General features: G+C 37.2%; 1 protein-coding gene across 2 annotated transcripts in view; it reads left to right on the top strand.

The window, feature by feature from the left end:
• The window catches only part of CPA6 (carboxypeptidase A6), a 312,960-nt gene that overhangs the window by 123,486 nt on the left and 164,642 nt on the right, over positions 1–24,832 (top strand). For both annotated transcript variants that reach the window (XM_055318319.1, XM_055318320.1), the window contains exon 2: positions 4,618–4,693. In XM_055318319.1, the coding sequence (XP_055174294.1) occupies positions 4,618–4,693 (76 nt within the window). The remainder of the gene's footprint in view (positions 1–4,617; positions 4,694–24,832) is intronic.

Genomic DNA, 24,832 nt, shown 5'->3' on the forward strand with positions numbered 1-24,832 from the left:
ATACTGCCATAAAAAGACACACAGATCAATAGGACAAAACAAAGCACCCAGAAATAAACCTACACATATATGGTCAATGAATTATGATAAATAAACCAAAAATATACAATGAAGAAAGGGCAGTTTCTTCAATAGACAGCATTGGGAAAATTGGACAGCCACATACAAAAGAATGAAACTGGACCACTATCTTACACCATACATGAAAATTAACTCAAAATGAATTAAAGATGTAAGACTTGAACTTATAAGATCCCTGAAAGGAAATCTAGACAGTAAGACCTTTGACACAGGTCTTGGTGAGGATTTTTTTAATCTGATCCCAAAAGCAAAAATAAAGTGGGGCTGCAGCAAATGGATCGCAGTACAGAAAAGCATCAATAAAATGAAAAGTTACCCTACCAAATGAGAGAAAATATTTGCAAACCACCTGTTTCATAAGTGGCTAGTATCCAAAATATATAAAGAATTCATAGAATTCAATAGCCAAAAACTGAAAAAATAGGCAGAAGGTCTAAATGGACATTTTCCCAAAGTATACAGATAGCCAACAAGCCCATAAAAAGGTGTTCAATGCCATTAATCAGGATAATGCAAGTGAAAACCAAAATGAAATATCACCCTTCTTCTGTTAGAATAACTATTATTGAAAATGAGTTTTGGCAAGGATGTGGAAAAAATAAATCCCCTTGTGCACTGTTGGTGGGGAGTATAAATTGATTCAGGCCCTCTGGAAAACAGTATGGAAGTTCTTTAAAGTATAGCCTCCATATGATCCAGCAATTCCACTTCCACACACACACACACACAAATTATTCAGCCATAAATGAAATCTTGCCATTTTATGACAATATGAAAAAAAAAGAATATATATTTTTTGTTTTTAAAAAGTTTATTTTTAAAAATGTCTCCCTTCTGAATATAGGCATAAAACTCCAAAATAAAACATTAACATTTAGAATCCAACTGTTTATTTTGAAAAGTGTTTTCAAAGTAACATGCTAAGTGAAAACTAAAAGCAAATGAGTATTATAAAATGCTATGAGACCATCACGTGTGAGTGTGCACATGTGCAAATACAAAGGAGTCCAGAATGGATCACAAAAAATTAACAATGGCCATCAGGGGACAAGGAGAAGTTTGGCATGGAAGAGAACTGGAAGGGGAGCTTTATTTTGTGTATACTAAAATACTTCTTACAAGCATAGATTTATAAACTGGTTGTGCAAGTTACGAAGTTTAATAATGGAATCAATTGTGAAAATTGATGCCAAGACCTAGAAGGAGAAAATCTGTAGCTTCAGATCTGTGTCTTTCCAAAGGAGTTTGAGGACTCTCCAGTTGCCTGCAAAACACATTCTTCCATAGGTGTTGCAGTCAAGACATGGCAATACATGTGGTTGGCATCAGCTTCAAGCAGCATAGTCTTAGAACTTTAAAATGGGAAGGCAACAGTTCATTGCTCACGCCTTCAATGAGGAAACTGAAACCCAGGCAGATTGTAAAAGGTTAGAGAAGGTGCCATCTTGCCAGATACTCCTCTCTGGGTGCATATGTTCTCGTTACGCATTTAATAATACTTTTTAAATGGATTAAATGTATTTAATAGTGTTCATGTGGTTGCTATTGTACATTAGGATCAATAATCAACTTGCAACTTGGTGCTAGCATTCTAGCAACATAACCTTAAGTATATCATGAGTAAATATGTGATGGCTGGGTGATTAGTTATCTGGAATATTTTGCCTCTAATATCACATCTTTAAAATGTGATTTAATATGCCTGTCCTCTCTGTGAAAACTTTACACAGACTCCCTGAGCTAGAAATATCTGATTTACAGACACATGTACATGTGAGCCGCTGGTTGCCGAGTCAGCTCCCTAATCTCAACCCCTTTGCAGACCTTTGGTCCTCTGGATTTAATTCCAAAGGATAGCCAAGGGGGTCTTAAATTGATGTTGCCACCTAGTGGTGGAAAAAACCCATCCGTTATAAGGAAAGCCTCTCCATTCACCTTTGATAGTTGTGCTTAGCCAGTTTTTCAGAGTTGCTGGAGCTACTTTACTTCGTGAACCCTTCCTGTTTGTAGTACTGAATTATTGTTCACTTAAAAAAAAAAAAAAAGACTATCAGATCAGATCTAGGGAAAGCCAGATTTCTGTTTGGTGGAACAAATGGGGCATTTGCTTTTGCATGCTGAGTAGAGGACTGTTGTTGATTCTGGCTACTGGTTAGTCTAATAAAATTTATGGATTTACAAAATATGATGTGGGTTTCCCTAAATAACTTTATTATTGTATGTTCTCTGACAAGTATTCAAACAGTAATAAACACATTTCTTAAGTCACACCTGAGAATTGCTGCAAGTTATGATGAAGTGAACTTTTTGTGATAAAAGTGACAAAGCTGGGCTTGTGCAATCACTTTCAGAGTTGAATAATCCCAGGTGTGTTCACCTTTTATCCTATACTCACAGAAGAGGAACCAATTGCCAGATTGAATTATCCATCATTTAAAAAAATTTTTTTTCCTATGGCTGTAAAACAACTACAGATTGCTTTCTTTGCACTCTTGAGGAGCTGATAGGGCCCCAGATGGAGGTGTTTTTCAGCAAGCTGTCAAGTGATCCATCCCTCAAAAACAACCATATCGCCCAGTGGAGTTGCCTTTCTCTGCCAAGAATTATATCGGGTCAGGTGGGAGAGGCCAGGATAGGAGGAACCCAAGAAAAATTAAGGACAGAGAATTGTGTACCAGAAATGAAAAAGAGAAAAGGTGTAAATTACATTTAAATTCTAAAGGTCATATTTGATGGTGTTTCACAGTGACTTGATTTTTTTTCTTTGCCTTTCTTTTATTCTTTCTGGAAAAATAGACTTCATGGCATTAATACTGAGGGGTGGTTTTGTGTGATTCTAAGGAAACTGAAGTGACAAAGTCATATTAGGGAATAGTGGCCAAAACACATTAAATTATCAACAAGCCATGGGCCTTTTAATGCATGGACCTAAAGAAGATATAACAGGATCATTTGAAATAACAAAGCTAAAGTGATTGGAAATGAACACACAGCCCTGAAGAATAATTTTCTTTTTCTTTTTTTTTTTTTTTAAGAATAATTTTCCAACAAATCTGGAAGTCTCCTGTGGGGTTCAAGAACTTCCATATTAATTTTACCTGGCCTTGGACGCTGCTATTCATCTAAGTAGTAAAACCATGGAAAATATCACATTCTATCCTTACTTCAGTATATTTGAGGTTGGAGAGATAAGTTGTGGGTGGAACTGCTAGGTTTTTCTTTTTTGCCGTGTGTGTGTATACATATACATACGTACATATACATATATATATACACACACACATATATATACTAATATATCTTTAGTCATTGTAAAATACTGCAAAGGGTTATGAAAAATACTCTTGTACTCTATTTAGCATAGAGATCTCCTAAATTTCCTCTTGAAACCAATTCTCCATGATCTCCTTTATACCAATCCATTTATAAGTACTTAATAACTACATGCAAAAAGCATTGAGCCATTTGTGATTATTACATACTGGAGCTGTGACATAACTAAAAATAATAATAGTTCTCTGACACACCTTGGGGGAGCTCACTGCTATAGAGAACTCTCTGGACCATAGCACAACTCATCCGGTCTTCTTAAACAATTCAGGATCTTTACTGAAATAAACTTTTAGATTGTTCAAATATAATATCAGCTGTGGTACAACTTAAAATTTTTATCACTTAAAAATATTTATAGCCATTCGTATTTTGTGGCATCGTTGAAACAATTGTTCACCCTCCAGTTTGGCCCCATATGTCACTTGGGAAGCCCTGTACTACAGACATAAGATGGCCCATAGAGATGAGCTTATCTTTACTGTTCTCATTGTAGGAAGAATCCAAACCAGAAATTTTCCATAGTGCATAGATTTCATGTCTTCTTATTGAAAGTCACATTCCTTTTCAGCGTTAAGCTTTTTTTAAAAGCAAGGTGCATAGATTTCATATGTCTTATTGAAAGTCACATTCCTTTTCAGCGTTAAGCTTTTTTTAAAAGCGTGTTTTTACCTCTGTCATCAGAAATTTCTTGCTTGGCATCTGCTCTGAGCTATTCATTAAAGTCCTTGTCCTTGTTACCTTTGTTCCTGTGTTTTTGGCCTTTCTCTGCTTAAGTGTGAATTTGTAATCTTCAATAGCTGATGAGAAAAAAAAAAAAAGACCAATGTTGGGGGCTCCTGGGTGACTCAGTCATTTAAGCAGCTGACTCTTGATTTCAGCTTAGGTCTCTGGGTCATGATATCAAGCCCTGAGTCAGGCTTGGTGCTCAGCTGGGAGTCCGCTTTTGAGATTCTCTCTCCTCCTCCTCCTGTCCCTCTCCCACTCTACCTAAAATAAATAAATCTTTTTTTTAAGACCAATGTGATCTGAGATTAATAATAACTGGATAACTGCTGGCCCAGGTATTTCTGATATTAGACCAGCCCAGAGTTTTGCTGTCTCTCTTCCCAGTTCCAAAGTTAGTTTTTTAAAAGCAAGTAGATAAAGCTGGCTAAATCTTTAGTTTTGAAAGGCAAATAACACCATTTTTTCCCTTTCTTATAGTGATAAGGTGATTCGACTTATTCCCAATACAGAAGAAGAAGCAAATGCACTGAAGAAGATATACCACCAACTTAAGGTAAGAGAGCTTCCACTCACTTATCATTACATCTATGATGTGTGTTTACAGGGCTTTGCCGATGGGAGTTGAATAAGTAGAATTAATTAGCCAAGAAAAGAAAATGCTAAGAGATAACTTGAAAGAGCTTTTAAAGGATAATTTAAGGTTACTCAAAACATGATGTATCTTATCCCATTATCTATTTATGAGTTCATTTATTTTCCATCTCCCTTAGTAGAATATAAGATTCATTGATAAAGCTTTTATCTACTTTTTTCATTGCTGTGGTAATGAAAGAATGTAGGAATATCCTACAAGTTCAGTAAATGTCTTCATTGTTTTTAATGAATGAGTGAATTTAGTTTATAATTTTCCAGAGCTTCACTTTTCCTTCTTAAAATTTTCCTGCTAATCATCTATACTTTCATTCTAATTAAATTCAAACAGAAGTGAATTGAAGAAAATAAAAAATTTTTAAATTAATTTTGGTTTGTTTCAGTGCGTCTGATAAGAAAATTATATGGGCAAAGGTTGAATGGCTCGGATTATTTAATCTTTGGTGAATTTTGTGGATTTTAGAGATAGAGAATTTCTCATTTTCCTATGACTGCAGTATAATTGAGTGTTAGCTTTAACTAGAACTTTATGATAAGAGGTGTGGTGATAGGATGCCTGGGTGGCTCAATTGGTTGAGCATCTGCCTTCAGCTCAGGTCCTGAGATCGAGTCCTGAATTGAGCTCCCTTGAGGAAGCCTTCTTCTCCTTCTGCCTATGTCTCTGCCTCTGTCTCTGTTTCTCTCATGAATAAACAAAATCTTAACAAAAAAAAAAAAGAGGTATGGTGATGGGCTCTTTTCTATGCCTAGGAAGAAAAGAAGCAAGACCATAAAATATATGTCAGTTTAGCTTTATTTTAATGGATAGCAAATCAGATTACCTAGAAGACCTCCTTAATCTCCTATGGGATAGGAAAACATGTGTCCTAAATACCTGGAAGTCTTACCTGGAAAAGATGTTAGGAGGATAAGAGAGGAGGGATAGATTTAGTGGCTTCTGGAGATAATTGTAATTATCACATTTTTGGTCTTATTGTTGGCTTGATTTTTCTCTGACATCTTCCTTCAAATATTGAATGTACTTACAAATGAAGTTTTGAACTTGGAATTTATTCATTTCCTTTCTTTCTCTTTACTCCCAGTTTTTATACATGTACTATCCAATTTAAGCTTGGGTCTCATTACAAGGGCTCAAAGTGAAAATGCAAGAGTTCACTCCAAATTGTTATGATTGTATCCAGTACCAGAGGGACTGCTCATCAGACATTTCCTAAACCTCTTCTCTTTCTCAAAGGCATCTCTGCTTCAGGATACTGACATGAACTTTCTTTTGGTCATGTATGCTCATTTAATTCCATTATAGTCTTTTTAGCAGCAATACCTGAACATTACCTAAACAGCCTCCCAGGGACTCAACATTTGCAAAGAAGCAAAGCAGTTTTCAAGTAGAAGCTCCCATCTCCATTGAAATTATATTTTAGATACACCCATTGGAAAAATAGCCACTTTATACCATATTTCAGGGAACATATATGCTTAGCTAAGTATTGGGGAAAAATTTTGTGACAAAATCTGCCCCCACACCATTTGTAAGTATATTTACATGATAGATCTTACAAAGTTATAAAAATAAAATCACAATTATATATGTGATGATCACTTGTCATTATCAAAAGTAATAAAATTACATCAGTGAGGACTGGGAGGGTTACTTAACTCTTGTAAATTGTAATCAACGGAATGAAAAGATGTTGAGCATGAGATAGGACTATGGACACTGATGAGAACACATTATATCGTGCCCTTTTCTGTGCACAGTGCTGTACACACTTAAAAAAAAACTTCCTGCATATTTTCATCTAGCCCTCAAGGAAGGGTAGTAACCCGGGGGAGGAAATGGTTTGGATGTGAAGGAGCTTTAGAGGACAACTAAGAGAAGGGAAGGAAAGGGAGGCTGATGCGGAAGGGAGAGCAGAGTGAAGGGGGTAGCAAGGGAATTAATATCAGAATATTGATGATGCTCTGGCGGTCCCACACCACAGAGAATTCCATCCAGCCCCTCTGAGTCACCCTGTACCAGTCACAGTCTGAGTACTTCCTATAAATTGTCTTCTTTTAACAACTCTATGAGGTGGGTACTATTAATGCTATTTTAGAGCTGAAGAAATTAGGAGAGACAGAGGTTAAGTAACTTGCCCTGGATCATAGTGTGGCATTGGAGCACACATCTAGTGGGTGCCAAACCTTCTAGAAGCCACATGAGGCCTGCCTCCTGCCTTGAATCTGTTTACTCTGATCATTTTCCCAATGGAGAAGAATGAGGCCAAGTTTGCTGGGTGGTGGAGACTAGACACAGTAGTATACATTGTCACATTCTCATTTACTTTATTCCTTGAGTCACCAGTACCACCCCCAGGTTCAGAGATTTGCAAGATTATATTTCGCTGAGAATCCTACTCACAGCTATGATTTATTATAGCAAACAGATACAAAGCAAACCAGCAATGAGAAAAAGCAAATGGCATGAAGTCCAAGAGCAACCAGGCTCAGGCTTGCACACAAGAAGTGTTTCCCTGAACTAGGGGTGGTGAAAGGGGAGGTGGGCAAGGAGTTGTGATAACATGTGAAATATTGTCTACCAGAGAAGCTCATTATAGACTTAGGGCCCAGGGTTTTTACTGGGGCCTAGTCATATAGGCCCCCTCTGCCAAGCACATACCAACATTCCAGATTCTCCAAAGGAAGGCAGGAACTATATTGTTGGCACAGTTGAGGTGCACAGTGAGCCACTCTTCCCAGTTAGATTTTAGGGCCAATCCTACCACCCTGTTTCCAGATGCCAGCTAATGGCCCAACTTGTAAGTAGACCTTTCTAAGAACAGTAGTTTCAGGCCTGCTGTGTTAATTCTTCGCATTTCTTCATTTCTCTTTAGCAAAGAAATAGTCATATTGGGTTGAAATTGGAAGCACTGAGCTTAAATACATTTCTATCTAAAAGCATCATGTTAACTGGATGTCATTTTAAATTCAAATGATTTCATCGAGTGATCCACTTGCACCACTGAGAGCATCAATTCTGGCCAGGCAGAGAAAGCAGCCTGCAGAGAATAAAGAATATGAATGTCTATCATCTTACGCCCTGTGGAGCTCATGAGACAGAACTGGCACTGTTGTTAACAGCTCCTTTGCAGACCCTGTGCACTGCCTCCGAGGGGAAGGGAGCTTTTAGTGCCTCCTTTCCCTAAAGCACCATGTGATCGACAGAATTCTAAGATGGCACCAAAATTTCTGTCCCTGATTATACACCCTGTATAATCTCTCCTCTGCGTCTGGTCAGGGTCTGTGAATATGATGGGATAGTTATTTCCCTGATAGATTACATTATGTAGCAGAAGGGAGATAACTTGGGGTAGGCCTCACCTGATCAGATGAACCATTTAAAAGCAAAATATTTCTGGGGCACCTGGCTGGTTCAGTCAGTTAAGCATCAGAGTCTTAATTTCAGCTCAGGTCATGATCTCAGAGTCATGACATCAAACCCTGCATTGGGCTCCACATTCAGTGGGGAGTCTGCCTGGAATTCTTTCTCCTTCTGTTACTTCTCTCTCTCTCTCTCTCTCTCTCTCTCTCTCTCTCTCTCAAATCTTTAAAAATTAGAGTATTTCCTCCAGCTGTTGACAGAGGCCAGAGAAGTACTCCTTCTGGTCTCAAAGAAGAATCAAATTGCTGTGTTGTGAACTGTCCATAGAACCATGTGATAAGAAATGCTACTGGCCTTTAGGAGGTAAGAACTACCCCCATCTGATAAACAGCAAGGAGATGGGGATATCAATCCTACAACTACAAAGAATTTTGCCACAACCATCTGAGCTTAGAAGATGACCCTGAAGTCCAAATGAAATCATAGCCCAGCTGATGTCTTGCTTTTAGCCCAGTGAGACCCTAAAGAGAAAATCCAGGCAACTGTGCCTGGACTTGTGACCTATAGAACTAAGGATGGTAAATGGCTGTTCTGTTTGGGGTAATTTTCTCTGTAGCAGTAGAAAAAAAGCAACAGAAACACAACAGAAATAAAAAAAGCAATAGAAAAATCGTACACATGGTAACAGCCCTACATCCTGGCCTTTTGATGGCTCTTAGTTTAATAGCATGTATGGATGCTTTATGTTAATTTTTCTGACTTCATTGGATATAACCAAGCATCTTTGGAAAAGTGAAAAGTGACTGGGATATATATGCTGATGCTATAAATTCACAATGTCTTATCTGAAACATGAACAAATGCAAAATGTCTGTGCAGCGTTGAGTGAAATCTGAGAAGGTACAGTCACAGCATAGCTAATTAGACCTAGAACCACTGTTACAAAGCTGGTTACTTTCCTAATTAAATTTTATGGTTTTGCTGAAGAATTAAAACAAGAAAGTTAAACAGAAAATCCTGCCTCCAGAGAAATGGATTGAGAAAGCACCAGCCAATTAAACTGTTAATTAAGAGCATAGCCATGATTTAAATACCGTTATGATGGGAGACAGTTTGCAGGTGAGTAAAATTAGAGTCAATACCACCTTCTGCCTACATTTCTTCCCAAATTCTTTGTGCTCTAAAGCGATACAGAAGGCTTAATGTAAGATCACAAAATTTCTATGTAGAATTGACAGATTTGGTTAAAAGAAAAATTAATGCTTCTATTTCCAATTCTCTCATTTAGAGAGCTATCAAATTAAAAACTGCCCTGTGGGGGGGGGGGGGACAAAACAAAAAAACCCTGCCCTGTATTCAAAAGTTTGACAATTTTTCAAACTAAAACATAGCCCCATAAATGATTTGGGTTGTCAGGTGCCACTGAGCGGGATGTTAAGAATTGCAAAATTCCATGGGGGACAAATGGCATCATCCCTTCTTTGTATGAGAAATTCACAGCTGCCTTTCCCAGGTGTGACTCTTTCCCTCCTCAGCACAGTTGACTGTTCTGTAATCCTCCTTGGTACTCTCCCAAGTCATACACCTGGATCTACAGGAGCTTTGGGATGCTTGTGGTCTCTGCACCTTTAAAAGGTCTAACATCCAACTGGACATTGATTGGGAAATGTGAGGAAGAATTCATGCTGTTGGAGTTATTTATTACCATTTTTTAAAATATTTTATTTATTCATGAGAGAGAAAGAGAGCAGAGACACAGGCAGAGGGTGAACCAGGCCCTATGCCGGGAGCCAGACATGGGACTCGATCCCGGGTCTCCAGGATCACAACCTAGGTCAAAGGCAGGCGCTAAACCGCTGAGCCACCCAGGGATCCCTATTCCCATTTTCATTTGGAGCTGATAGTACCATTACAGGAATATCTCTTAATCATGGCTGTGGTATGCAGAATTCTAAGATGGTACTCAAGATTCTTGGCCCTGGCATATACACCCCTTCTCTCATGTATCCCATCAAACACTAATCTAGGTACTGTGGTAAAAGGATTTTGCAGATGTAAGTAGGGTCCCAAATCACTCGACCTTGTAACAGTGAGATTGTCCAGGTAGGCCTGACCTAATCATGGAGAAATAGTGTTTCTAACTGGTTACAAAAGAGGAAATCAGAGAAATGCCCTCCTGTTGGCCAGGCGGAAATCAAACATCCATGCTGAGAACTGCCATGTAGCAGAAATTGCAGGGGACTCTAATTGCTGAGAGCTGTCCCCAGCTGACTAGAGGGAAAACAGGGACAGACCTCCGTCTATAATGACAAGGAAACAAATTTCACCACCAGTAAAAAGATCCCGAGTCCCAGATGAGACCACAGCCTGAGCTGACACCTTGATTTCAGCTCTTTGACTCCCTGAACAAAAAAAAAAATCAATCCATTCCCAGTGAAATGGTGAAATAATAAAACAGAGCTACTAAATTTGTGGTAATTAAGCAGTAAAACCTAATAAGATGGCCTTAAACAACCAGTGATTTGGTGAGCTACCTGAACAGAGAAACATTATAAATGATACTGAAAGATAAAAATTAAGAAGAAACCCAAACTTTGATCTGTCAATACATTTGGGGTAGGAAATAGCATTTCCATCTTTTTTGTTAAGGGCTTTGTTAAGTAATAAAGCAATGTTACTTTTGCTTTCTCTGGCATGATTTTATTTTTTTTTAAAGATTTATTTATTCATGAGAGAGACACACACACAGAGGCAGAGGGAGAAGCAGGCTCCATGTAGGGAGCCTGATGTGAGATTCGATCCCGGGACTCCAGGATCTTGCCCTGAGCCAAAGGCAGGCGCCAAACCACTGAGCCACCCAGGGATCCCCTCTGGCATGATTTTAGAAAGAGAAAACATTTGTCATGATCCTGGCAGATGTCCAAATGCAGTTGTGGATTAAATTTCAGGAATATAAATTTTAGATGTGGCATATAGTTTTCTCTGTGTGGCTATTGGTAATTAGTCAATAACAATATATTAAGAGAGTATGTGGCAAAAACAGGAACGCATTAAAAACATCCTTTCAAAAGTAGAAAAAGAAGCCCTCTATGGTATTATGATGACCCTACTGGTTATTTATTTACTCAACTAGGTGGACAACACGACCTTGGGCCAATACTGTAACATTTGTTTCCTTTGTTTGTAAGATTCTCCAGGTTTGGTGTTTAAACAACCGAATTTAAGACTATCCTGGGCTTATTGACTCAGGGGTCACAGGGATCCAAGATAAAGAGAGAGAAAACTGACAGTGGCCCTGGAACCAAAGCTTGAAACTCTAGTAACAACACTTCTGCCACATTCTATCAGCCAAAGGAAGTCTCAGAGTCAGCCCAGGGATGGAGAAACAGACTCTAATTCTTGATGAGATGATTGCAAATTGTGAAAACATGGGAAAAAAACCTGTGACCATTTTTGTCATCCACCCCATCCTCCACCCGCAGATCCATTCTAGTCTGTTGCAGATCCAGGGCGGAAGATGGCAGCTACCTCATTTCTCCTCAGCTTTCTCACTGCCATGGCTCCGGTCCTGGTCTCCTTCCATTGCATCACACCAGTTTCCCAAAATTCTTTTCTGTCACCTCACATATGACTCCTATTTGTTCTCCATGCTGTAGCCAAGGTGATCTTTCTGAAATAAAAAATTGACCACGTCACATCTTTATTTAAAACCTTTTAAGTGTCCCCATTGTCAGCAGCAGAAATTTCCAGCCGTTTGCTCATCAAATCACCTAGGAAGATTATACTTGGCCTCACAGCCAGAGATGGACCAAATTGCTCAGGTGAAACTTGGTTATTAGTATATTTTTAAAACCTCCCTTGGTAATTCCATATGTAGCCAGGGAAGTAAATCACTGGCCTGTGGTAGAGACTTCAAACTCCTTGGCCTGACCCATAGGCCCTTGAAAACCACACCCAGAATGCCTCTCAAATGTTTCTCAGCCTCCGTCATTATTCTTGGCTCAGTATTTATTACCCTACCCACGCTAAACTGATTGTAGCTTCTAAGTTCCTTTTCCTAAGCCATTCCTCTTGCCTGGAATGTTCTTCTCTTAGTCCACTTCGTGACTATCTTTAAAGATTAGGCTAGGGCATCAGCTTCTTGAGTTCTTTGACCCTCACTGAACTCTACAGTTATATCTTACCATTTATCTCACTTTATGCTTACAGTATCTTTCCTCCTTCATTTCATCCTAAAATGAGTTTCTTGCAGATCTGAGACTTAATGGATCTCTGAATTGTGTATGGTGAAATAGGGAGCCCGCATTGATGGAAGAGGAGAGTGACCCCAAGTGGCGCTAAAAAGTTTATGGGCATAGTCAGGCCCACAGGAATATAGCTCAGCTGAGACTTAAGCCACTACTTCTTGACCCACCACTTAGGTTCCCCCCCCCTTTTTTTTTCCTGTTCTTTAAAGGTTACCCTTTGCACTTATCCTCATGATTTCACCTGGAAAAAAAAGCAAGGTGTGAGCGTATGGTTGTGCTTTGTCAAGTGTGAATTTCTCATCTTTTCCACTTTATTTTTTTTTAATTTTATTTATTAGAGACACAGAGGCAGAGACAAAGGCAAAGGGAGAAGCAGGCTCCCTGCGGTGAGCCCGCTGGGGACTCCATCCCAGGACCCCAAGATCATGACCTGATGCTCGACCACTGAGCCCCCCAGGGATCCCACATCTTTTCCACTTTAAAGGATATTACCCTGTGATCAAGGATATGGAAATAGAGGAAGTTCTTTCTTCAGGGGGCATAGAGGGGGCTTGGTGACTAGCAGGTTTTCTATCAAGTACACAGACTATACTTTGGACCCATGAACCTACGGCAGTCTTTGCATATTCATCAGCCACAGCCACAAATACTTCACTTGATTAAAGGAGTTTTCCTGTTTTCTACCATACTTTTTCTAGTTGCATAAATATGGAATGATTTCTACTGCTTTACTGGGTTTTAGAGGTCATTGTTGGTGAGAAGAATAAAACCTGGACCACGACCATTTTTAGGAAAATGAGTTCTCCCCTGATGATTAATATAAGGACCCAAGCATGTAAATGAGTATCAATGACTTACAGGAATGGATTATCACAATCTGAATTCATTTATTAAATATTTATGTGAAGTCTTGTACAGGTCAAGTGGGAAAAGCAGTGAGTATGGTGATTAATGGGAGTATGACCTCTGGATATATACTTTCTGGGTTCATATTCAGACTCTTCCATGTACTAGTTATAGGAGTGTCAGCAAATCACCTAATTTAGTTTTGCTGGGCCTCTAGTCTGTATATAATAGGGAAATCCAGAAAGAGTTGATCACCCAGTAAATTCTTAATCCAGTAAGGGATACATGATATGTAAACAAATAGCTGCAGAAGAGAGAACCCCCGAAAGCATACTACTTACCATCCTTCTTTGTATAGGGTCAGTTCCTGACTGTTTCCCTGATGCCTGGCAGTAGTAGGTACTCAACAAATCTTGAATGAAAGAACAAATGAAATTAATCCATCCATCTTCTTGCCTAAAAGTTTAAAAACAACTCTAACCTGGATTCTAATCAAAAGCATATGTAGGGCTGAATAAATATTCAAAAGATCAAAACAATGAATATATAGATAAAAAGAATTACTGTAGAAAAATAGGTTTATGTGATCAATGAATAGCGAAGGTATGAGGGAGAAATTATCCATCTCTTCAATTACTAAAGTTTTATGGAGGAAGTAGGATTTCCGTAAGAGCATAAGTTTCTTGAGACAATCATCTCTGAAATACACAACCTTGCGTTAGAGCCTCATGTAACTTTCAGATTTTGCCTTGAGGTGTTGACTAATTCAATGAATACAATAATACTAATTACCAGAAATATTTTACCTTGAAAATCAGAGTTCAGGTGTTCTGCTTAGGAGTCAATTGGGTTTTTTTATATAATCAAAAATGTCTGTATCTCTTTAAGCCTCTGATATACTTGATTAACAAATCAGTTCCTTTCTTTTAACCTAAAAACAGCTATTAAGGATGCCTATATGGCAATTCTGTGCCCTAAAAAAATTCAGAGCAGCTTTTGCATATTCATCAGACACAACCACAAAGATTTTGCTTGATTAAAGAAGTTTCCTGTTTTCTACCATTTTGTTTTTCTAGCTGTATAACTGTAGAGTGATTAAAATCCCCATGGTCCCACAAATAATTTCTTAGATCTTTTCCTGATAATTGCATTTACTTTGAGGCTATCTGATCATGAGTATTCTATTCTTTCACATTTCAGTCACGTTCTGAAAACGGACTATGATATGAGCTAAGAATCAGTATCGTGTTTTTGAGAAAAGAGAAGGTACAGAGCATGGAACATAATCTAGCAGGGGAAAATACTTGGACCCAATGTTGGGATTGGTGATCTTTGATAGGTGGACAAATTTGCTAGATGCTAGCAGGCTAGAGCTGGTCTAGAGGAAACTGCTCATTATTCTTGATTAATAATGTGTTTTAACCAACTAAGCATGCTTTATTTTAGTATATTTAAATAATTGACAGCAAACAGTAAAAGTTTTTTCTAGTATAAATAATGGAAGAGATGCTGAAAGATTGGAGAAATATTGACGATGAGTATAATATTTATATTTTAACAAATCTAAGGTTAACTCTACATGTCACAGATCCTAATTATCATATGTATTTTTTAAAACACTGGGGAAAACACTTTACAGATTATGAAAAAAACATGGCAGTGGTTTTAGAATAACAAAATCTCTTAGGGTTTTGCTGAATTTCTTTCAGGAGTATAGGAGCTTTTACTTGTTGAGAGATCAATTTATCAAGGTTGGTCAAGATAAATGATATATAGTGAATATTGAGTTTTACGAGACTTAGGATATTGCCTATAATAATTTATTCCTTAATAAGTTGCACAAATAAGGTATGTATCATACAATCACAAGTGGATTTAATCTCAGATGAGGGATATAGGAAACATGAGCAATAAAAGTTAATTCTCTCATCAGTAATATTTAGCATCTTTTCCTTCATCAAACCTGTGAATAAAGGTCTCTAGAGAATGTCCATAAAGCCAGAAAATGGCATCAGTGGATGAGAAGGGAGCACTTATCTGAGAGGGGTTTAATCAGAATTCTATGTAATTTCAATAAAACAGAAGGTTCAGAAACAAATTAAAATTATGTTAAGGAAAAATGCAGAATAATGCTTGCAAAATTTTTAGACTCTTACTGATACAGAAAGGAAACATCAAAGATTATAGGGAAGTGTGACCTTACCATGAACAGAGTTCAGAATTGCACATCTATAGGTTGGTATGCCTATTAGGACGTAAGTACTCTGGTCTTTCAGAGATTCCTGCACCGACTTTTCTATGGTAGACTGGTAAACAACAAAATTTCATTTTCTTTTCTTCCTGAACACTATGTCCAACCTCCCCTTCAGTTAGTTAAGTGTGTCAGTACAACTGGGCACATCTACCGGAATATACACAAAAGTGTATTTCTGGGCCAAGGCTCTATAGAAAGGAAATTTTCCCTCCAAACTTTTTTTCCTCTTCTGCCTGAATGACAGAAATAATAGTCCAAGAGGATGGAACCATGACATGGAAAATTTCTGCATCCCTGAATCACCGCACAGAGAAAAAGCTGCTCACCCTCAAAAATCCACCTTTGTTATATGACCAAAGAACAAATTTCTCTTGTATTTGAGGCATGCTATTGTATTCAAGTATTGTAGAGGAGAAAAAATAGTTTTCCCTCTACTCTTGAGTTCTTACCTGAGACCATCTGTAATTTTTAAAAAATTAACAAAAACACATAGTTTATTAACATGTATACTTTATTTACTTTCCCTTAAGAGGCCTATATTCACTCTTCTCTATTAAGATGTCGTTTAAGTCTGAATTCTAAGCTACATTGGGGTTACTCACTTTTTCCTGGGTATCTCCCGTGAATGGGCCTTTCAAAAAATAGGTGGGAGGTATGATAGTTTGTGACAAGGTTTATCTGTATGTGGTACCACCTTCTAGTCTCTCCTATGATACTTCCCTTATGGATGAAACTTCTGGTCAAGGGATTTATGACACATTCTTTTAGAGAATGTGTTTTTAGACTGATAAGGAGAGTAAAGAAAAAGCCATTCCCTTCATTTACTATTTTAAAGTGCCTACAGCTCAAAATTATCAATATACCAAAGCAGCATACTTTGAGATGGCATGCCCTAAACTCCTACAGTCATATTTTGGGGTGGTATATTCTGCTACCTTTCAGCATCAGCACAAATAATACTGAAGATGGTGTATTAGAGTGCTACCTTAACAAAAACAAAAGTATATGGCATTAGCAGATGAGAAGTAGGTGGAAAGAACATAGCTGTATCACAATCTGGACAGAAAAGACCAGTGTTATGCAATAACAAAACATTTGGTAAAACTACCAGCTGTACTTGAAAGACCAAGAAAATACCTATTTATCCTATAGCTCTAAGAAAATCATTGCAAATACCCAAAATATCAGTATGTGTTGGTTCTTCCCATTGTTTGTAGAAAGTTATTACAAGAAAGAGCTAAGTTCAGACAAGAAGTGACCAGTTTATAAGCACAAGTAAAACAAATTGGGAGTACAAAAGGGCAGGGGAAAAAAAAAACCCAAACCACTTCTAGATCGTAAACACAAAATAAGACCAAAAAAGTTTTGAACGAAAAATGTCCATTAAGAGTTCTCCGGTTTGGGGGAAAAAAAAAAAAGAATTCTCAGGTTTGTAAGGTGACTTAGGGAGTACTTTTCTACCTTTCCACTCCAGCTTCCTCCCTAAATCACCACATGGCAGAAAGCCACCCACCAGCAAGGAACAGTTGTCTCAGAAATGAAAAAAGAACTCTTGAGTTTGAGCCAGGTCACACTCTGGGTCTATTTGTTGCCAAAGCTACTACCGCTCTAAGATAAACCCATGTCTGGAACCCCTGACCATAAGCTCTATGGACACAATATCATAGTAGTTGAAATTCTAAAAAAGCCACCATAGCTTGTGAACTTACAAACATGTTCATTCTCTCAACAGATCTTAATTCAATACTATATGTTGGTCATTGTGTGAATCACGCTGTGTGCTGTGGGAATACATCAGTGAATAGAAACTAGACCTTCAGATTAAGGAGCTCAGAGATATATACTAGGTCATCCTGAGTGGGGAAAAAAAAAGAACTTAGTAGAACCTCTACAGATTTATTCCAAATTTGTCACTTATGCATATTTAACTATATAGCCAAACTTGCCTATCCACTGTTCCCCAAATATATCCCATATGTCTGGGTCTCTAAGCCTTGTTTATACAGATGTATAAATGTATTTGAAAATGTTAAGTGACTACAATGTGCTAGGCATTGTCTGGTTAATGAGAGCTACAGCAATAAACAAAATCAATAATCCCTATCCTCATGAAATTTATATTTCAGTGAAGGGAGATTGTAAAAAAAAAAAAAAAAAAAAAAACGTAAAAAGGACACCCTATCAAATGGTTGTAGTTGTAGCAGAAAAGTAAAGTAGGGAAGAAGATTAAGGGGCATGATGTGTACTTTTAAATGATCAGGAAAGGGCACCTGGGTGGCTCAGTGGTTGAGCATCTGCCTTTGGCTCAGGTCGTCATCCTGGGGTCCTGCATCAGGCTCCCTAGAAGGAGCCAGCTTCTCCCTCTGCCTATGTCTCTGCCTCCCTCTGTGTGTCTCTCATGAATAAATAAATAAAATCTTTTTTTAAAAAAGTGATCAGGGAAGACATCATTGAAAGCATGGTATTTGAGCAAAAGTTTAAAAAGAGACTGAGGGTAAATTGTTAATTCTCTACTTTTGAGAATACTTTATCTACCTGTCAAAATGGGCTAATATCAGATGTTAACTTATCAGAAGTTTTAGCCAACTGCCATATTTACTTGTGTTTATTCTCCTTCTTGAGCCTTTGAGGAACTTTTGCTATTCTCTTGTAGAGAGATTCTGTTCTCAGATTCTGGTTTTCTTACTCTCTCACTTGTGACTTTTAGGGAACCACAAACCAACCTGATGTTTAATAAATTATAGCTCTCTCTGTCTTAACTCTATACAACCTCCATTACGACCCAACATTTTTATATCAAAAATTGGCATTTTCTCAACATCCTTTTACTCTTTCCAACCAAAATGCTCACACACCTCTTCCACATTGGAAATTCTGCCTTTCATGCCTCATACATAAAGAATACTTTTTAAAAAGATGTATAGCATATTCTTAACCCAAAAGATGAAAAGTGTTGAGGACACCCATAGATTTAACTGAGGCTAAGGAGCAGGATGGTGTAGAAACAAAAAGAGACTTGTGAGGCAGTTTGGAGGAAAAGGAAAAGCAAAACCAATTAGAGAATTTAGGTTCAGCTTGATCCGGGGTTAGAAAAATGGCTTTAGAGATAACTTAGCCCTTAGAGATTCAAGTGTATACCTTGGTTACTCTCAAAAGAAGGGTGGAAGGAAAAACCTGATTGGCCTAGGACTCTTTTCCAAGCAATCTCATTGGAAAATATACCATAACCCCAGGTTATCTTAAAGAGTAACTTAGTAAGCACTGACAACTACAGATCTGAATGTTCCCATTACTCTTCAAAGAATCTAAAATAAAGATTTTTTAAAAAGATTTTATTTATTTATTCATAGAGACAGAGAAGAGGCAGAGAAACAGGCTCCAGGTAGGGAGCCTGACGTAGAACTCAATCCCGGGTTTCCAGGATCAGGCCCTGGGCTGAAGGCAGCGCTAAATCGCTGAGCCACCCGGGCTCCCTAAAATAAAGATTTTTAAACAAAAAATCCATCCATCCACAGACATGCTTTAGTGACTTAGTTTCGTTTAATAGCCACTTAAAGATCCTTTCTTCCTTTTAGTAACTAACATCTTTCATTCCTCTTGAAAACCCATGATCCTGAAAGAAGTATAATAAAACACAGAATTCTTTCATGATTTAAATGTGTTTATAATTTAATAAGTTAAATGAATTTCTAAATTTTTCTCCTCAAAGAATTTAAGAATTGCTAAAATTAAAACAGTTTGGAACAAATTCTGCACCCATCTCAACTTGGGAGGTAGAGTTATATGCATGTAATTGCAAGCTCAAAACAACCCTCTATGCTTGACTTGTAAACAATTCACAAAATCCAAGTCTTGTGTGGTTTAGAAGGCTAATCCATAGAAACAAAATTATCCTTGGATCTAAAAGCATTTTGTTGAAGGATATAATGCATAGAACCCAGATCAAACATCAAAAATAGTAACTTCTCTTGGCCACCCAAAGATCAGTTTTGTGTCAACTTACTTTCTCATTTGTAATGAGAACGTCGGCTTTTTTTTTTTTTTTTTGAAGATACAGAAAGCACAGAATTATAAGACTGTAGCACTTTCCTATCAAGGGATTCCAAACCTTTATAAAATGTTAGTTTAATTCTCACATCTCCCAAGCAGGTAAAGAAATGACAAGTGGTATTTGCAATGAACTTTATCTCATTTTCTGCGAAGGAATGAGTCACAGTTACTCTTGAAGATGAAATGGAACTATAATTTCCACCTGACTGAGATACTGGCCTGACCTCATTCTACTTCTCTCTGAGTTATATTATATATTCAGTGATATTACAATTTTCATCTTGGCAGTAAACTGTCATTGTCCCTACCTTCACATAGAACTCCATGAGATGAGGAAAATGAAGGAAACCTTTGGATAAGTAGCAACTTTTGTTTCCATTTTAAAGGAAATGAATATTTAAGGTGTTGGGTCTCAGCATCAGGATTATTCTGCTAATGAGTAATTCCTTTTTGTCTTGACATCTGTAGGGCCCAAATGGCCTTATAAAAAGTGAGATGTATTTGTTTTTAAATACCTAACACAATACATTGATGATGTTCAAAATTCAAAGTATTTAGAGGATATATATAGTAAAAAAAAAATCTTCCTCTGATTTCTCTCCTGTAGTCAACATTCCTCCTACGGAGGCCACCAGTGTTAATAGATGCTTACAGAAATACTAGATACAAATCCAGGGAGGGAGGAAGGAAGGATGCACATAACTTATATATATTTCTCTTGCTTCTTTTTAAATAAATTATAACGAACTATCCATACTGTTCCTCTATTTGCTTTCTCCACTTAAAATATCTTGGCGATCATTCCATAACAAAACATAAAAACTTTGTCATTTTTTTAAAGATTTTACTTATTTATTCATGAGAAACAGAGGCAGAGGCAAAGACAGAGGGAGATGCAGGCTCCATGCAGGGAACCCGACATGGGCCTCGATCCCAGGTCTTCAGGATCAAGCCCTTGGCTGGAGGTGGCACTAAACCACTGAGCCACCCAGGCTGCCCTGTCATTCTTTTTTATAGCTGCCTAGTCTTCCATTGCATGGATATACCAGGATTTGTTTAGTCTGTCTTCTGATAATTAAGATTTCTTCCAATATCACATTATTACAAAGTTGCAATGAATAACTTGTTTGTAAAGTCATTTCACATATGTACATGTGGGATAAGCTCTCAGAAATGGAATTCCTGGGTCAATGAGGATATGTACTTTGATTTATATTTTCTAAATTGCTCTCCATAGAATCTACCAATTCTCCTGCCAGAAATGTATGCACCTTCCTATTTACATCCTTGCCAACATAGTGTACAATCAAAACTATCTGAGACCAAATAATGAATTTTCTGATTTTTGTTGATGTAATCTTGTTGTTTTTGATACATAATTGACCTGTAGCATTACTTTCCAGATGTGCATGAGTCAGTATTTGTATACACTGCAAAGTGATCACAGTAAGTCTAGTTAACATCCATCACCACACACGTAGTTTTTTTCATGTAATGAGAACTTCTAAGATCTATTTTTTAAAAAAGATTATTTATTCATGAGAGAGAGAGAGGCAAAGACATAGGCAGAGGGAGAAGAAGGCTCCACACAGGGAGCCTGATGTGGGACTCGATCCTGGGACTCCATCCTGGGACTCCAGGATCACACCCTGGGCCAAAGGCAGGTGCCAAACTGCTGAGCCACCCAGGGATTCCCTAAGATCTACTGTCTTAACTTTCAGATATACAGTACAGAATCTAAGAAACATTGGAGCTTCTTATACTGTGATTTGGTTACTTTCAGGAAAATGTGGAAATATAATGTAAAAAGTAGAAAATACTATTTTAAATATGATACTTAAAGTTTATCCGTAAAGCATTTGACAGAGGATAACATTCATTCATGATAAAAGCCTTCAACAAAGTAAGTTTAAAGGGAACATACCTCAGCATAATAAAGGCCTTATATGAAAAACCTACAGTGAATATGTTCAATGGGGAAAAACCCCTAAGGTCAGGAAGGAGACAAAGATGTCCACTCTCATTACTGTTATTCAACATAGTGCTGGAATTCGTTAAAACATCTGTACTACCCAAAACAATCTACACATTTAATGCAATCCCTATCAAAATACCAACAGCATTTTTCAGAACTAGAAAAATCCTAAAATTTAAATGGAACCACAAAAGACCCCAAATAGCCAAAGCAATCTTGAAGAAGAAAAAGCTAAAGATATCAATTCCAGAATTCAAGTTATATTACAAAGCTATAGTAATCAAAGCAGTATGGTTCTGGTACAAAAATAGACACATAGATCAATGAAATAGACTAGAAAACCCAGAAAAAACCTGCAGTTATGTGGTCAATTAATCTATGACAAAGCAGGAAAGAATATTCCATGGGAAAAAGTCTCTTCAACAAATGATACTGGGAAAATTGGACAGCTACATGCAGAAGAATGAAACTGGACTATTTTCTCACTATACACAAAAATAAATTCAATATAAAGACCTAAGCATTAGACCTGAAACCATAAAAATCCTAGAAGACAGCATAAGCAGTAATGTATGACATCAGCTGTAGCAACATTTTCCTAGGTTTTTCTCTTGAGACCAGAGAAGTTAAAGCAAAAACAAGCCATTGGGACTACATCAAAATAAGAACCTTTGCACACCAAAAGAAGCAATCAATAAAGCTAGAAGGCAACCTACAGAATAGGAAAAGATATTTGTAACTGACATAGCCAATAAAAGGTTAGTATACAAAATGTATAAATAACTGGTACAACTCAACACACACACAAAAAAAACCAATCCAATTAAAAAATGAGCAGATGATCTGAACAGACGTTTCTCCAAACAAGGCATCCAGATGACCAATGGACACATGAAAAGATGTTTACCATCACTCATTATCAGGGAAATGCAAATCAAAACTACAATGAGCTATCTCCCACCTGTCAGAATGTCTAAAATCAAAAACACAACAAATGTTGATGAGGATATAAAAAAAATCCTATTATTGATGGAAATGCAAACTTGTGCAGCCACTGTGGGAAACAGTATGAAATTTCCTCAAAAAGTTAACAATAAAACTTCCCTATAATTCAATAATCATACCACTAGGTATCAAAAAAACACAAAAATATTATCCTAACAGGATACATGCACCCCTATGTTTGCTAGAGTATTGCTTACAATAGCCAAGTCATGGAAGCAGCCCAAGTGTGCATTGATAGATGAATGGATAAAGATGTGGTATAGATGTACGAAGGAATATTATCTAACTATAAAAAAAGATCTTGCCATTTGCAATGATGTAGATGAAGCTAGAGACTATAATGCTAAGCAAAATAAATCAGAGAAAGATAAATATCATATGATTTTGCTTATATGTGGAATTTAAGAAGTAAACCAGCAAAGGAAAAAAATAGACAAGCCAAGAAACAGACTCTTAATTACAGAGAAGAAACTGATAGTTACCAGAGGGGATGTGGGTGGGGGGAGGGAGAGGGGATAGGTGAAATATGTGATGGGGATTAAGGAGTGTCCTTATTGTGATGAGCACCAGGTGGTGTATGGAAGTGTTAAATCCCCATATTATATACCTGAAACTAATATAACACTGTATATTAAATAACTATACTGAAGTTAAAATTTTAAAAATAAAAAGGTAAAGTATATTTCCATAGCAGGGATAGGCTTTTCAAAAATATGTGTGGGTCGGTGTTTGTAATATTACCAGTTGAACTACAGAGATGTTCTAAGTGAGAAATTCATTTTTATGAGAGGTTTAAATGTATGCTACATATGCCAGCAAAGCCAGTCTACTACGCATTATTTATATAGAATTTGCAAAAGTGTGATTGAGACATCTGATATTCCAAAAGAGGACTTGTACTTAACTATAAATTATGACACAGATGTCTTGTAATAGTTCTTTCCATTTACAGAAATTACAGGAAATTCTCAAGATTTTATTACAAATGTGTGTACACATATGCCCTAAACCTCACTGTTCTTGAAGAGTGGTGTTTGACAGAGATCTAAAATATTAATCTGCTCTGCAAAATACTTGATTAATACTGTAATATCAGCAAAAGGTTAGTATTTATCTTCTCTTGAAAATCTTTGTTCTTATAAAATGAGGTTCTTTGAGGAAACGTTCTTTTTGGTTATATTAAACTGGAAAGATTGAACATGTCTAAACTGGTGTTACTAGATGTTCATATGGCATAAATACTCCCTCTCCCTTTTACTCTTATAATACCAAACGCTGTTGACACCAGTTGAATTGGCAACTAAGAGAAAATGGTTCTTTGATCCCCTTAAGAAGTGTCCTTAAAAATATTGTTTTTGTGTGTCATTAATAATTCAGCTAGCCAAGGTTTGATAATTATTGTGATCAAAATGTATTTAAAAGAAGTTATACACTTTTCTAGCACCTCTCTGAAGTCAATCTGTTAAACCTATAATTCTTTGTTTTTGATGTATTTTATATAATAATACAACTATGAATTATAATTTTTCAGCAGAATTTTGCAAAGGCACTTCTCTCTAGCCTAACATTTCTCAACTATGAGAACCTCCAATATATCATAATAATGATTTCAAGATTGCAAGTCATTCAGCATGGTAATGGTATTTATTACAAGTTCTATTGCTGAAGTAAACATTAAAACATTTTTCACTTCAACTGTAATGGTTTGACTTTTTCAGAACAGTTTCATTTAGAAGCAAATCAGTATTGGCTCATAATTATTTAAATAAGTTTTGTTATTAAAACCAGTAGGTCAGACAAATATGATTGAAAAGATGAGTTTATTATACTCATAGCTCCCAAGACAGTATATGTTATGCTACAGAGTGGTGGGGATAAGTAGAGAATCCCCTGGGTCAGCATGGCAGAGAATGGGAGGAACAACAGCCAAGTACCTTTGCTGTATTTCTGCTGTAGGCAAGGCGGGGTAAACCAATTGAAGGCTGGCTTGTTTGGATAATTTCAGCAGGTTGTGGGCATAAAGTCTGTTCCTGGTTTTCCGGTACCTGACTCTGTGGTAACTAAGACAAGTGTAAAGTGGTCTAGAGTGTGAAAACCCAAAAAGGGACATGGTTAGGGAGCGTAGACTCCAAACTGGTTGGTTTGTATTAGGAACGTGCACCCCCAGGAACAGGATTTCTTCCAAAGAGGTTGGGGTGGTTGGATGCATGCAGCAACAAAGGAGACAGGAAGTAAATGCAAGGTGACTCAGGCATATTATCATATCCAGAACAAAGTGTATCCAACATCTGCATGCAGAACAT

The sequence above is a fragment of the Nyctereutes procyonoides genome, unplaced genomic scaffold (genome assembly GCF_905146905.1).
Source record: "Nyctereutes procyonoides isolate TBG_1078 unplaced genomic scaffold, NYPRO_anot_genome, whole genome shotgun sequence".
Classification (NCBI taxonomy): Eukaryota; Metazoa; Chordata; class Mammalia; order Carnivora; family Canidae; genus Nyctereutes; species Nyctereutes procyonoides.